Source organism: Brachyistius frenatus, unplaced genomic scaffold (genome assembly GCF_029030835.1).
Source record: "Brachyistius frenatus isolate BFR_SWC_R1_liver_20210118 unplaced genomic scaffold, ASM2903083v1 Contig_19, whole genome shotgun sequence".
Taxonomy (NCBI): domain Eukaryota; kingdom Metazoa; phylum Chordata; class Actinopteri; family Embiotocidae; genus Brachyistius; species Brachyistius frenatus.
Window position 1 is genome coordinate 2,846,826 of NW_027210618.1, and position 15,072 is coordinate 2,861,897.

Genomic DNA, 15,072 nt, shown 5'->3' on the forward strand with positions numbered 1-15,072 from the left:
TTCCAGACCAGCTGCTGCACCGTGTTTCCTAGCCTGCAGGCTGTGCATTTCACCACGACCACGGTCCAAGACGTGGTTTGTGGTCGTTCGTCTGTGTAACAGCTTGTCCAACAGGGGTCGCTGCAGACATTATTCTGAATCCGCCACTGTTTACGGAAGTCCGAGTGACGTGTCACTGTCCACCGAAGCATTGTGGGAAGGAAAGCGGAGCCGACACGGCCGCCTATGGCAGACCGCTCAATTTAGCAGATATCCTCGACCAAGTGAGCGGCGTCGAGAAACGGGACATTCAGGGTGACGACGCTGCTCCGCGAAGCTGATGTCAGCGGGCCGTGAAGAGGGTGTCATCGCCGCTCTTCCTGCGCACCAGCGCCCCAAAAGCAGAGAAGCGGGATATACCGCGTCGATGGACGGCGGCGTTTTCTTTCTCTTCTCCGAGGGAGGCGAATAAAGTAGCGACGGGCTTACAAACCCCCCCGCGGTGGATGGGCGGCGGGGGGCGACTGCGCTCCCACATTCCTTAACGTTTAAAGTTTCTCGAGGTTTTGTTTTTTTCCCCCCTCCTCCTCCGTCCCCCCGGTCGAAGACGCCGTCAAAGATGTCGACCAGCAGCCCCGAGGCGGTGAAGAAATTGCTGGAGAACATGCAGACGGACCTGCGCTCCCTCTCCATGGAGTGCAAGAAGAAATTCCCCCCGGTCAAAGAGGTTAGCCGGCGACGTTAGCTCCACCGGGCCGTCACCTCGGTGTCGTCCCGTTTGTGTGAATTATTATTATTATTATTTTTTTAATGTTCTTTTAACAAACGCGTATTTTACACACTTGTTTGCTTGAAGCCCGTCTCTCTCTCTCTCTCTCTCTCGCCGACCCGCGGGGCCTCTGCTCGGCCGTCTGGTGTGGAGTTGTCCTCGGACTGTGATCGGCACATTCAAAGTTGTGTCATCTGCCGGGCCTTCGTCCTACTAGGCGTCCAGAAATACAGGACTGTACATGGGTTGTTTTTTGTTGTGTTTTTTTGTGTGTCATATGAATGTTGTTCCACTGAAGAAACGTCAGAGGTTTATTTCCAGATCAGCGTGCAGCTACTTCCCGGTTGTGACTGCTGGTTCAGCTGCGGCCGATGGTGAAGTTGGGTAAAACGTGTGTTACTGACTTCTTGAACAAACCCTTTAAACAAGCTTGAAGCTTCGTTTTGAACAGTCGATATTGTTCAATGTTAATTGATTGGAAGATATCTTACCTAATGGCTTCTGGACTGTATGATCACATTGCTTACTGACCTACATGTTGCTGTCTTGTTGTTTTCAAACCTGCTGTATGTGCGCAAGTGTTGGCCAATATATTGATATTATATTGATAATTGTGATGAGACTAGATATTGTTTTAGATTCTGGGCATTGAAATATTGTGATATTTGCGTTGTGTTGCGTTTTCCTGGTTTTAAAGGCAGGAATACAGTGAAGTGATTTTACTTTCTGAACTTACCAGACTGTTTTATCTATTTATCTACCGAGTCATTAGATCGTCATTACTGATGATTATTTATCAAAAACCTCCTCCTGTAAATATATTGTGAAAGCACCAGTAGCCACCCGTTATTTATCATCGCAGTATCCATATCAAGGTGTATTGTCAAACAATATTGTGATTCTTGATTTTGTTCAAATTGCTCAGAACTTAAATTGATAGATGGACATCGCAGAAGAAGCTTTACAACCAAAATATCACGGCTGTTATTTGCGTGGCTAGGTACAACTCGTCAGATAATATCTTGTGATTTCAGAGAGCAAACTATCGAAGCTTTTTATTTCTTATTACATCCTTTCGTGACAGAAAAGGTTTTGTCTCAACAGGCTGCTCCGGTACTAACGCCGCCCAGAGCGACTTCATACACATATTCCCTGGAATGACTGAATGTGCCGTCAGCGCCTGCTGACTGACCGACTTTGTTGTTTAGCTCTGTCGGTGACGTTTCTGGTGACTTAATGGCTGAGAGCAGAATAGTGCAAGGAGGTACGACGTCAGGGCCTTTACAATGTGTGCGTATTGTTAGATTCACGCTTAGAAGACAGTCAATGCAGCTTTCACGACTCCACTTTGACACAGACACAACTCTCTCTATCTTTAAACTTGCTCTGCTTTCAGCGGTCCCACGTGACCGGGTCAGAGTAACGCGTCGTAGTTTCTTGTGAGTCGTGAATTGAAGGCTAAATAATAAACATTGCATAATCCAGTTAGGATGCTGATGCAATATAATATTGGATTAACACAACCGACGTTCACTCCTTGTCGTGATTTGATTGCATTTCCTGCATATGCGGACATAAAGATGTTATTCCATGATTTGACTGGTCTCTGAAAAGCACCCAGGGAGCAGCTGGTGTTTGGCTGAGTTGTCTGATTCAACTGACACCCTCTCAGTCAGCCTTAATTCCTTGTAATTCCCAGGTATCGCCAGCTCACTGTTTGCTTGAATATGTAACAGTGGTCACAGGGGTCGTTTGATGAAACGTTCCACTGTATGTGGGGCTTTTGTGGCCATAGAAGTATTAGTCAGCCAGCTCAGCACGGCAATACACATCAGGTCACACAAGTTTAGTTTGTTTTCCTTCAGATCTCACCTTGGATGGGGGCAACATGCGAATGAAAAAAGAGAAGTAGGTTCATCAAGTACCTCCAGCTCGTTTGTGTTTCTCGCTACAGATTCAGTCCCTTGACTCGAGTGCTTGACGTGTCAGGTTGATGTGGCAGCCACAAGGGGCCATACAAAAAAAAAGCATACAGCTGATCTCACATTTAGGCAGCGTGCTGGCCCTTGCCTACGGGCCTCAAGAAGCATCGGCCTCAAATATTGATTTATCATCACCCAGGTTTCCTGGACCTCGCCGGCTTCTTTCCCTCAGGGATCACAGCAGTGCAGAGATCCACTTTGATGTTCCCCACAACCTGAGCTCGCTCACGCTTTGAGTGATGGGGTTGTGATTGAAACAACCTTTTCCAATCCAAGCTGTCGCGCTTATATTTGCTGTGATGTTATTGTGCTACAAACAAGCTGAGTACCGGTGGTCGCAGTTTGAATTTAAAACACTTGCACAGCGGTTTCAGCACACCAACGTGGTCTTCGTTTCATACTTTCTTGAGAATTTAGATTTGTTTTTTGAACAGAACTCCTTAATTTCTCGTGAAAAATTGCATTCTTATTTGTCGTACCCACATTATCAGCACTTAAATTTAAACACATTAGCTGCTTTGCATTTTTCAACAGGCACCGTAGTCTCCTCCGTCGCTACTGGTGTGGTTATAAAATGGTTGATTGTTTTTAGCGTAACAACCTGCGAAATAGAGCACTATCAGAATTTGATCCATTTGAAAAGTCTATAGTTTTTAAAAAAAAATCTACATTCAAGTTATCATAAATATAAACTGGAAGTTAGCCTACTTGGCCAGTCCAGCAAAAGTCTATAGTTTTGAGCATGCCCAGTGTGCATTTAATGGAATGTCTCACCAGACACCAGATTTATAAACTCTGTACACTGTGAAATACAAAGAGATCAATCTGACAGCGACGGGTGCAATTAGCATTGTTTGAACTTATTTGGCAAGGGCTCATTCAGATGCAAAATACCCACACTTTAAATGTAAGTGACTCATGTTTGTGAATACAGTACATCATTGCAACCGAATCATTGTATTCTCATTGCAAAGGAAAAGTAAGAGAGCCCCGTCCTCTTTAACCAGCCAGCCTTCATTCTGCTTTCTTCCCCATTTCTCAGTAGCTCTCCCACAGCGACGTTGCACCACAGCCGGTGGATTCTCACTGTTAAAAGGAGCACAAAAACAGTCCCATTGATTATTATTATTATTATTATTATTATTATTTTTTGTATCATAGCATCACTCTCAGAACGCTCTTCCCCATTCGGCAGCAGTCTGTGAAACCACCACGCCTTTGCTTTTTGCCTCGGTGGGGGAAAAAAAAAACAACAACCCATCAGGCATCCAGCGCTCCGCTCTCGCTGCGTAGATGTAGCTGTATCGAGCTCACGGTTACATTTGACTGCAGAATTAATGAAAGCATTATGGACAACCTTTGTATGAGTTGCTTAGCTCAACTCATTTGCTGGACAGGTCGTGTCTGCTGTACAGACACGAAATGGCAAACAACAGCCGAGGATGATTTGGTGAACCGACACTATTACGCTCAAAGTCGGACTGAATAAGCCCTTTCTTCATCATATGCGAAGTCAGTTCCAGAAAACTGCTTTCTAAGGAAGTCCGTCTGTCATGAGCTTCACTAATGTTGCTTTTCAAAGACACGAGCTTGTTCATACTCGTGGGTCAGCTTCGCTTTGCAGATCGCCACACAAACACGGCTTTTCAGAACAACTGAAAGTATCAAGTGCTTCCTGCATGTGATTTATAGAATGACTGTTCGCTATCAAAAATCTTTCTATTGTTAAAAATGTGACAGTCTGCAACGTGAGGCTGCAGATATCTGACTACCTTAGAATATAGACAAAAACTTCATGAACAAAATACTTTATAAAATAACTGTCAGCTGCTGCTCTCTGTTACAATGACGTCACCAGGCCGCTGGTATTTCCTTCCACATGGCGGTGACTTCATAATGCTGTAACACGGGGAAGCTTTAACAGCACTTTCTATGAGGAAGTAGGTGGAAAACATTTTTTGACATGCAGAGAGAGATTTTACATTTTCCAGTCAACCATGTTGGAGTCAACGATAAAACCCAAAATGAAACGATTTTCATTTTGAAGAGTTGTGAAGTTTTGTCGAAAACCATTCAAATTCTTCAAATGGGACGATTCATTGTAACAGGTTTGACAATGGAGCACACAACTGTCCCGGAGGCTAAACAGAGGAAACACAAGCAATCTGTTTGTAATTAGAGGATTTATTGGTTTGCTGGTTCCCTCTGACTGACTCAGATTTTTACTGCAGCAAAGAAAACAGTTTTGAGGAGTTGCAGGAGACAGAAGCGTTTAAAAGTCTTCAAGAAGCTCGTATGCGTCTCATAATCTTCAGCCTTGAACCAATCAGAATTTGATCCTGTTAAATCAGACACAGTTATCACTTATAAACATACTGGGGCTCAACAAGCTTCATAAAAACTCAAAGTACTCCTTCGGTTCTTTTGTCTAATCAATGGGGTTTCTGTTTTTAGACATACTTGGCTGCTTTGGCAAAGCCGAGCACAAAGAAGCCTCTTTTTGAAGGGGACTCGAGACACTATTCATAACTGTGTGAGTGCAGAAAATCATCGCTGCCCTTGTGCCACAGGATGCAGAGTTTCTCAGTGACTCATTGAGGTTGACTGGACTGACGGATGGTGTGCATGTTGCAAGAGTGCTGCGTTACAATGGGGGGAATTGAGCACCACATGTGTGAAGTCATCTGAAAACCAGAAAGTTGTAACATGTTTAGTGGACAATGATATAAAATCGACCTCAAATCCTCATATTTTCACGTTAGCAACACATTTGTTGACTTTTAGCATTTTTTCTCAATAAATGATTATTCGATGATTAAAACTGTTGCTCCTTAATTTAGTTTGCTTGATATTGTAAGACTGTAAATATCGTTTCAAGGGTTTCTTTCTTTAAAATCTTCCACCGTACTTTGCAGTTCTGACATTTGCCTTTTCAGTTCTATCTTACTGCTGCAGCTCAGTGTGGTCTCAGCGACTGGGAATATGATATAATATAATGTAATATAAGTAGCAACAGGAGGGTCGTAGGTATTTGGAGCTAAAAAAAAAAGAAGAAGCTCTCCGTGTTATTGGCTCTGTTTGAGGAACAAAGGAGAAGAGGGAGACAAAGCATTTATTTAGAGATTAACTTTTCAAGGAGGTGTTCAGTCGTAGGCCGTTGACAGAGCATGAAAAGCCCGACCCACTAACCAGCAGTTGCTTGGTAATTGACAGCTTGGCAGGTTGTGAATTATTGACCTCCTCAGTGGCTCGACCCTGTGGCTGTTAAAATAACATGTTTAGGTGTTATGATCATGTTGATGGTCTAATATTGGAGCCAATTGGATGTGAAGGGCAGCTGCTATATTTTCTCCAATCAAAGGTGACGCATCCACAGTAGTATGACTTGCTAATAATGACGTTGTGCTTTAAAGGTGCCACATGTCAGATTAAAGTCACTGTAGCATCCAGGCGGCCGTCAGCCCGGCGCCGAGATTTGGCTGCTTTGTTGATCGTTGTGTATTCATTGCCTTGCTGTTAGTTAGTGGCTTTTTTTAAATTATTTTTTATTTTTTTATTAAGAACGGATGAATGTGAAGAAAAATGGTGATTGGTTAAGTAATTTTAGCAAGATCATAGTGTCTAGAAAACAGCCACAGCAAAACCATAAGTTGACACCATCTCAAATGTTTTTCTGGATGGTTTGCGTTCTCATTATCTGGACTAAAAGTCTGTTTTGAGTCGTCCAGACAAAGTCAATACTCCTGGTTTGTTTGCAACATAAAGTTGCCTCGGTGTGGTTGATGGCGAGATGACCGGCTAATTGAGCTCGTCGACTCAACTGATGTCTGACTGCATCAACAAACAGCAAACTGAGCATATTAACACGGTCAGTGACGTTGTGCTGTACGATTAATGACTTTTATAAGCCATTTAAGCAATATTACACCGACGGTTCAGCAAGACGGGTGCAGGGAGCAGGGTGTGTTGTCATGGTGATTTGGGCACGTTCCAAACGTACGGTTGACCAATCAGATCGCCGGGTTGCAGCTTCTCGCCGTATAGTGCCACATATCCAACGTCAGCATTAACGGCTATTTACTCACCAGTCAAAAAGAAACGTTGCGAGTTCAGCATCAAACTTCAATCTTTACTACCCAAGTCTGCAGTGGTGAAAAGCAACGTCGGGCGGGGGGGGGGCCTCTTGTTTTGAGTTTCAGCCGTTGCTAAGTTCTTCATAATAAATGTTTGCACACGCTACCTCTTCCTCACGTTGTAGTGAAAGCAGGACTGGCCGCTACAGTGACTCACCACCGCTGCTGAGGTGTGGGGTGGTATTGTACGGCGGGACAGACTGGGGCTAGCTGGTTAGCATGCTGACTTCAGTAGCCTGTGCAGCACAATGCAGAGACGTCTTTGGCTTAACACGTAAACTGCTATTTCTTAGCATTTAGTTGACTATTTTAGTTCATTTTTGATCTTCTTAAACTAAAAATCACAGCTATTGCCCCTTTAATGTTGCACACATGGAGAAATGCTGGCAGAACGTTTTGCTGTCCACTAAAACAAGTTGTTGGAATAGACATTTGATCAAATATCTTCTTTTTGAAATGTGATTTCATGCTGCATTTCTGTGGCTGCACGCATCATAGGATGATGTGGTGTTTGATGTGTGTGGGGAGTCGTGGCTCCAGTCATTTGTAACACATGCATGCTCAGGATGTAGTCCGTGCAGTCGCTGCATTAAAAAAAATGCATCAAGGTAATGGATGTCCATTGGCTGTTTTCTCAGTTGAGAATGTTGCTGCCACGACTAATATTCGTGATATGCTCCGTGTTGGGATTTTTTTTTCAAGAATAAAATAATCAAACTGTTACATGCAAAACTGACGCCATGAAGTGCGAGTAGCTAAATGTGTGGAAGAGCAGGTAGATGACAAGACTAGTATTTGTACTCACTATTTACTTCTTTCTTGTCATTTGTAGGCTTTTGCAAACCATCACAAAAATTACAGGGGAATTAAAGGGAATCTTTTGGGACAGGTTATTTAGTTATAAGTGGTGCGATTTTATGGGAAAGGGGGGGAAAAAAAAAAGGAAGAGCAGAGGTTGGAGAGAAAGAGGGAATATCTTGACAGGTTTGTTGTGGCTTGCGGTTGTTGTAGAAAGATAAGAGCAGCTTCAGTTTAGTCTGGCAAATCTGTTTCGCTCACACAAACACAGAAAAAGACACATTTAGTCTTGTACCCATGTCATCCCCTTCCTCTCTTGACATGCCTCCTTCCCTCCTTTCCATTCTCTTAGCATCTCACTCCTGCCAGACACTCCACCGGGAAAATCACTTTGTACTAGCACATCCCCTCCCAAGTTCAACACCCCCCCCCCCACACACACACACACACACACCTCACCCCCCACCAAACAATAATGTATCTCTGCAGCCAGCCACGCCTTCCTTCCTGTTTCTCCTCCGTGGCCATCATCACCAGAAGTTGTGTCCACCACCAGCGCTGCGCTATCAGCGCCTTTTGATCCGTGCTCCATGAAATGGTAACCTACATGTGTCCCCCTCTCTCTCTTCTTCTCTAGGCTGCAGAGTCTGGCATTGTGAAGATTAAGACCATCGCAGCCAGGAACACAGACATACTGGCAGGTGAGAGATAAGAATGGCGTTTAGCTGTTCAGAAGAAGGGTGACGTGTGATCAGCTCACTCAAATTTGAAAAAAAAATGTGCAGAGATGAATTCTTCTACCATCTGTTTCTAGCTTTCTATTGTTAACATGGTTATGTTTAGTTTATTTCCACTAATATGACTGATGATAATAAAAGTTGTTTGTTATGTATGTTTTTTTTGTGTGTTGTTGTTGGGTTTGGGCCGCGTGTGCAGAGTTGGCTGCAGTCAGTTACATATTAGTCTACTAAAAAATAATGGTTATGAAGATCGTTCAAACACCCGAAGGATAATATCTTCGCTGATTTAAACTAATGTGGTTGAATAAGTCCTGATTGCGTCACAACAAACCACATATCAAAACAAACATCAGAACTTCTCCCTTCTGGTGAGTCACGTCGTTTCTCTGAACGGCAAAGCGTTTTCAATTTATCTGGTTTTGAAGTCACACCTGACCTTTGCATTGCCTCCAGCATCACATCCCATTTTCTAATGAATAAATAACGTATTTGCGGGACTACCACACAGCTGAGTTATTAGCACATATCACAGGGGCGTACGTCCTTCCTGAGTGTGGGTCCTTTGTTCGGGTCCTGGCCCCCCTGAACCGGGCCGCATGTCATTCAAGTGCTCTGTACCCCCTCAATTTTAAAAACGATAAATAATGTATGTGTTTTTCACAGAAATAATATAGACGCTGTGGTCAAAAGATCATAAATCATTAAAAAAAAAAAAAAAATTCTAAGCCACAGAGTTTCCCAGACATGGTTCTGATATTGTCAGATTTGAGACACTCTACACATTTATGAAATGATATATGCACTGCCAGCCTTCTACAGTGAGGTACAGGTAAAAACATACCAATTTCATAAGAGGACCTTTTTCCTTGACATAAAGACAAATATACAAAACCTCTTAAGTAATATCAAATCAAATGATGGATGATTTGGATCGCTAGCCTAAAGAGTCCTGAAGAAAACAAGATATAGCATGAACAGCTAGCTCCTATAATGACCAAGATAGGAAATTCTCCCCCAAAACAGCATTGGGTTCATATGGCTAAACTGTAACACTGCCATATTCACACTGGCGCTTTGACAATGCCAGTGTTGATTAATGTGCCGTGTCCTCTAAAATTCACGAATGCGTAAGCAAACAGCAGTAGTGATGGTGTTCTACTCGTAGGACGCCGTGTATCTGCATACAAGACACATACAGAACCACATTACCCAATGTGATTTGATGTATTCTCCTGACTTCATGTCTGCAGTCGGCCTGTGGCAAGTCACGTACAAACGGCCTTCGACTCCAACTCTACTCTATACTAATGCTCATCCTTCCTTCAGCTTTGTTTGTTGCCTTTTTCAGCCCTTTTTAGCTGGTTGCTCTGAATTTGACTTTCACTACAACGCGCTTTAAAATGTGGCCGCTCTCTCCATCCACTGATAGAGGAAATCGTTTCAATGCTGTCTTGATGAACAAGTCCAGCTTTTTGTGCCATTTGCAGAGTTGACACATAGTTGACATTTTCTGAGTTCCACTGATGACTGTCTCCATCCAGCTGCTGCTCTGTAACTGTAAACTGTACTGCAAAACTCTCTGCTGAGGAGATCACTTATTTGCGTTTGGGGTTTGCTGGGTGTCACAGCAGCTTAATGAGGTGTTACACAAAGATTGAAGAGTGAAACCTGTTACTCAGTCATAGAATTTAAATTAAGTGTAATGATGGTGAAAATGATACAGGTTGTTGGATGCAGAGCAGTAGTTCACTACGTGCTAATTAGACAACAGAAATGTCACGTTTTAATTTTTTACATGTCATTGTAATGCCATTTAAAATTGCATTATCAAATCCAGTACAAAATATGTTTTAGACTATGAAAGTCAAAAGAATTTAAATCATAATGTTTTGTTTTTTAACTCAATTTTGGATTAATAGTTGTTCATTTTAGAACAGATTGTTATTTAAGGTTAAACAATGTTATCTTTATTCAGCAGTTTTGATCATTTTAAGGTAAATGGTAAATGTCAGCAGCCCGGCCATGCAAAGTACTCGCCTGGCCAAGTGGCCATGGACCCTTGGGCCGGCAGACAGGAGGAACCAGGGGTTGAACCCGCTCTAACATCTGAGCCACAGATCCCCTTGTATCTTTTTCTTAGTAAAATGTTTGTTTTCCAGCCATTCTTCTGCAGTACTGGTTTGATTACATTGATTTTTAGACAACAAAAGGCATCTGATCAATAAGAAATGCTTTAAAATGTTAGATCCTTCGAGTGGCATGCTGTTTTTTTAATTTTTTTTTATACAAGCACGTTTATTATTTGCATTGATTTTAAGGCATTTTATTGAAGTAAATGACATGACAATGTCTTCCGTTACACTGTGAAATTTGCCTGAATTCCCAAATTATATCTGTAGCCCACATAAAAGAAAAATCCTCCAGTAATATGTGGTCTTTATCTGTGTGCTTTCCCTGCAGCACTGAAGGAGAACAGCTCCGAGGTTGTGCAGCCTTTTCTGATGGGCTGTGGCACCAAAGAGCCGAAGATCACCCAGCTGTGTCTGGCTGCCATCCAGAGGCTCATGTCCCACGAGGTGGTATCCGAGGTGAGGTCCACGAGCTGGCCTGCTACTTTGAAATGTTGGCATACGCACACACTGAAGCTTACGGTTAGAATTTAGATGTATACACAAAAAAAAAAATGTATTTGTTATAGTCAAAATGAAAAAAGAATGTTAATACCAGTTTATGAAAAGCAATAGTGTGATTGCAGGCACGTTATTCTTTACATTAGTCTTGCAAAATATAATAGAAATATCCGCTTTGGTGAGTTTTTACAAGTAGAATAGAAGAGGCCTCGACTCTCATCTGGATTCCTCTCTATGTGTCATGGCACTTCACAGATGATACAAGGTGACTGTCGTCTCCTCAGTGCCAAGTTAATACTTGTGTCCTTGTGGAGAATGTTGTTTCCGTGTAGGTGTTAAGAAAACTAATTTCCAAAGAACAGCAGTATTGAAAACAAATCTTCAAAGTTTCAGACAGGCGGTGTGCTTCTTGCATGACATATAACGTCAGTGTTATATGTCCACACTCAAGTGTGTATGTGTACACATTTAAGTTCACCTGCCACCTTAAGCTCATTCTTTCTGATATCCTACGGCTGATTAATTAAAATCCATACTAGAATCAATGCAACTCATCAATACCTAATCTGGCAATGTGATTATAAGAATGGTTAATCTAAATTCCTGCCTGTCACTGGCGGCTACATCTGACAGCACCAACCCCCCCCTCTACCTCTTCCACTACTCGTTATTGAGCGGTCTGCAGAGTTTCTGTATTCGAGGAAACCATCGACCTAGAAAATGGATTATGAAGCTGCTCAAACACGTTTACATGATCTGCATGTGCAGTGGCAGTTCAACAACCCTGAAGAGCTCGCTGGACTAAGGTATCCATCCTAGGAAATGGGTGCGTGTAATAGCTTCTTAAATGAAAGTGTAGTTTAATATCAGCTTATGTGATGGGTGGAGTGATTTTCAACCTTCTGAATAACCCAGCTGGAGGCAGTCTTGAGATGAGAACGGTTTCCAAGCGCGACTGCCTCGTTAATACACCGTAAAGGAGCGTTATTGAAAGCTCATTGAGTTAACCAGGCTTTCTACATGTCAGCCATTTATTTGATTAGGTTAAAATAGGTTCCAAAGCTGAGAGAGACAAAATGCTCCACACTCCTGGAATAAATTCTCCCTCAAGAGGTCTGTCATGAGTCATGACAGGTCGCTCGGTGCAATTTTGATCAACACTTTTTCTCTCTTTGGTCCACGCTAAGCATATCTAGGTTACTACAAATCATTCAATATTCTATTATTTCTTCATGTGTGTACTGACACACTTTCTTTTTGGGGTGAATTTTGTATGGCCTGCAGACACCCAACAGACACAGATCATACAAATGTGAATCAGATTGTATAGTAGCATAGCCTCACTATGATAAATGTGTTTTTTTGTGGCGTACTTTAAGGTGGGTGAGTGAGGCAGATTTTCTCAGTTCGTCTGAGCTTTAAAATGTTTCTATTCTGAAAGACATGACTGTTTTCTTTCTTTCTGCCGTCTCCCAAGGTTATTTATCCTTGTCTTCAAGTGGTTGTTATCAAACTATTGGACCTGACAAACATCGAAAACATCACACTTCACAAACTCTTCAAAACACACATTGAACCTTGCAGTACTCTTTTTTTGTTTTGTTTTGTTTTTTTGCCAGCGGCTCTCCACCTCAGAATCTTTGAACTGCAGATTTTGAAAGCTAAAACCTCCATAAGACAAAGCTAAACTACCTTCTGATTCTTGGTGCCACTCGAGAGCCACAGCTGATACTTTGTCATGTACAGGAGATGTGGTCATACTTCATGGCATTTTGTCTTATGGGGGAAAGAGAGTGAGATTTGTTTCAATGTCTTCATATAAAACACCTTAACAGGACAGAACAGACACTGTTATTGATGGCACATACAGTACAAACACCTCAGTAACAAGACTGTTAACATTTCCTAATGCAGACATCAACCTGTGCATCAAAAACACTTTTAATCAAAGTAAAATCTGAGTAAAACGAGTCAGAGAAAAAGGTTGTTGTTGTTGAATGATTGCTATTCATCAAGAGAGAGTCAACATTCAGAACTGCTTCCAAACCCTGGAGAATTGTTTGTTAGCTTCAATGTAGTATTAAATCTGTGAGTAGAGAATACAAGTCGGTTGAAATCCTGCAGTATGTTGAATGTGGCTGTGAAAAGAAAAGAAAAAAGGTTATTGTTGTGATTTTATTTTTTATTTTTGTTTGCTTTGAAATCAAACACCCCCCCCCCCTCCCCCGTGGCTCCAGACCGTTATTACACATAAGAGCAGCTCACAGAGGATGCGTGTCGAGTACTTTTATTTTAAAGAGTTCAACCCAGGAAAGGACACACTGTCACTTACTGTCAGCATCAACATGAACCGGCAGCTCGATCTGCTGTTATTGAACTCTTATGATGTTGTGACCCCGAAGCGGGCAGCGACAGCTGGTCCCACAAGTGTGTGTGTGTGTGTGTGTTTTTTTTTTTTTTTTACATTCACACACTGGTGCAGACGTACACACGTTTTGACTAAAAATCAATGTTTGAGTCTCGTGTGTGTGTTTTGTGTGTAACAGGCAGCGGCGGGGAACATCATCAACATGTTGTGGCAGCTGATGGAGAACGGTTTGGAGGAGCTGAAGCTTTTACAGACAGTTCTGGTCCTGCTCACCACCAACACAGTTGTACATGATGAAGTTCTTTCCAAGGTACAATCATACAGTCTACACACACACTCTTTCCATATATATATATATTAGAATATATCCTTTCTACTCCCTTGTATCCAGACCTTAATGCTGTACATGTGGACTCAGAACCTTGCAGGTTTCCATATAACCCACTTCTCTTCTAGTCATCTATTTAACTGTGTCGATAGTAATTTACACACATTGTTTCAGATTTCCTTACTCCAGTGTTTGCAGCATCTTAACATTTTGTTCAATGTTACTGGACATTAATATATTGAAAAGCTTTTAAGACGTCCATCTACGATATGAAGTTACCACGTCAGTCCGTGTAACCTGGAATGGCAGAGAACCCGCAACATGATTCTACCCCTCTTGATGATGGACCTCAGTTTATATGATATATTTATCTATTCATGCAGTGTAATTATTTTATCTTGTCTTCATGCCCAGGCCATTGTCCTGTGTTTCCGTCTCCACTTCACCAAGGACAACATCACCAACAACACAGCGGCCGCCACCGTCAGACAGGTCGTCACTGTGGTGTTTGAGAGGATGGTGGCAGAGGACGAGCGTTTTAAAGGTTAGATGACATGTTAGAAGAAAATAGAGAGTCTATATATGAATGAAGATGATGAATGGGATTCACACTATTTAGAGAGAAATTTGATGGATGAAGAATCTGCATGAAGTTCACTACCATGGTTAAATTCTTTCTGCTTCAACCTTTTTAATAGTGAATTTCCTGCTTCTGAAAATCACTCTTTATTTTCTATAGTTGCTGAAATTCCTAAAATATAAATTGTATTCAGGCATTGTGGAGCATCCTCCTCCTGTCCAGGGAAACACCAACCGGCGGTCTGTTAGTACTCTGAGACCCAGTGCTAAGGATGCATACATGCTGTTCCAGGTATGTCCACCAGGGGGTGCTAGCCCTCTTCACATTATGAAGTTTTATCATTTGTGGACAAAAAATAAAAATGACTGATAGTACCAGCTTCATTGCCTTGGATTTTTATGTTGAAAATAAGTAAGAAATAACTGCTTTTATCTCTGCGATGAAGTGGAATGATCTCTTCAATGGTCCCTTGTCTCCAAGTCCCATGTTGTTTTCCCCCCATTCATCACTTATGTGTAGATGCGTATCTTCCCAGCAGAGCCCTGCTGTGATGTCTTTGAGTATAACACTCCATTGTTTTGAATGTCTTTGTGTGCCTTCCTGCAGGACTTGTGCCAGCTAGTGAATGCTGACGCCCCCTACTGGCTGGTGGGGATGACAGAGATGACCCGCACATTTGGCCTGGAACTGCTGGAGTCTGTCCTTAATGATTTCCCTGGTGTATTCCTACAGGTACACACACTGCTATAATGTTATAATCCATGT

At 42.2% G+C, this 15,072-nt stretch overlaps 1 protein-coding gene across 2 annotated transcripts in view; it reads left to right on the forward strand.

Annotated features, from left to right (window-relative positions):
* The first annotated feature begins 160 nt into the window (after positions 1–160).
* The window catches only part of mon2 (MON2 homolog, regulator of endosome-to-Golgi trafficking), a 36,401-nt gene continuing 21,489 nt past the window's right edge, over positions 161–15,072 (forward strand). For both annotated transcript variants that reach the window (XM_069695299.1, XM_069695300.1), the window contains exons 1-7: positions 161–706; positions 8,299–8,362; positions 10,862–10,989; positions 13,578–13,709; positions 14,142–14,271; positions 14,501–14,598; positions 14,914–15,039. In XM_069695299.1, coding sequence (XP_069551400.1) covers positions 599–706; positions 8,299–8,362; positions 10,862–10,989; positions 13,578–13,709; positions 14,142–14,271; positions 14,501–14,598; positions 14,914–15,039 — 786 coding nt within the window. In that variant the 5' untranslated portion in view covers positions 161–598. The remainder of the gene's footprint in view (positions 707–8,298; positions 8,363–10,861; positions 10,990–13,577; positions 13,710–14,141; positions 14,272–14,500; positions 14,599–14,913; positions 15,040–15,072) is intronic.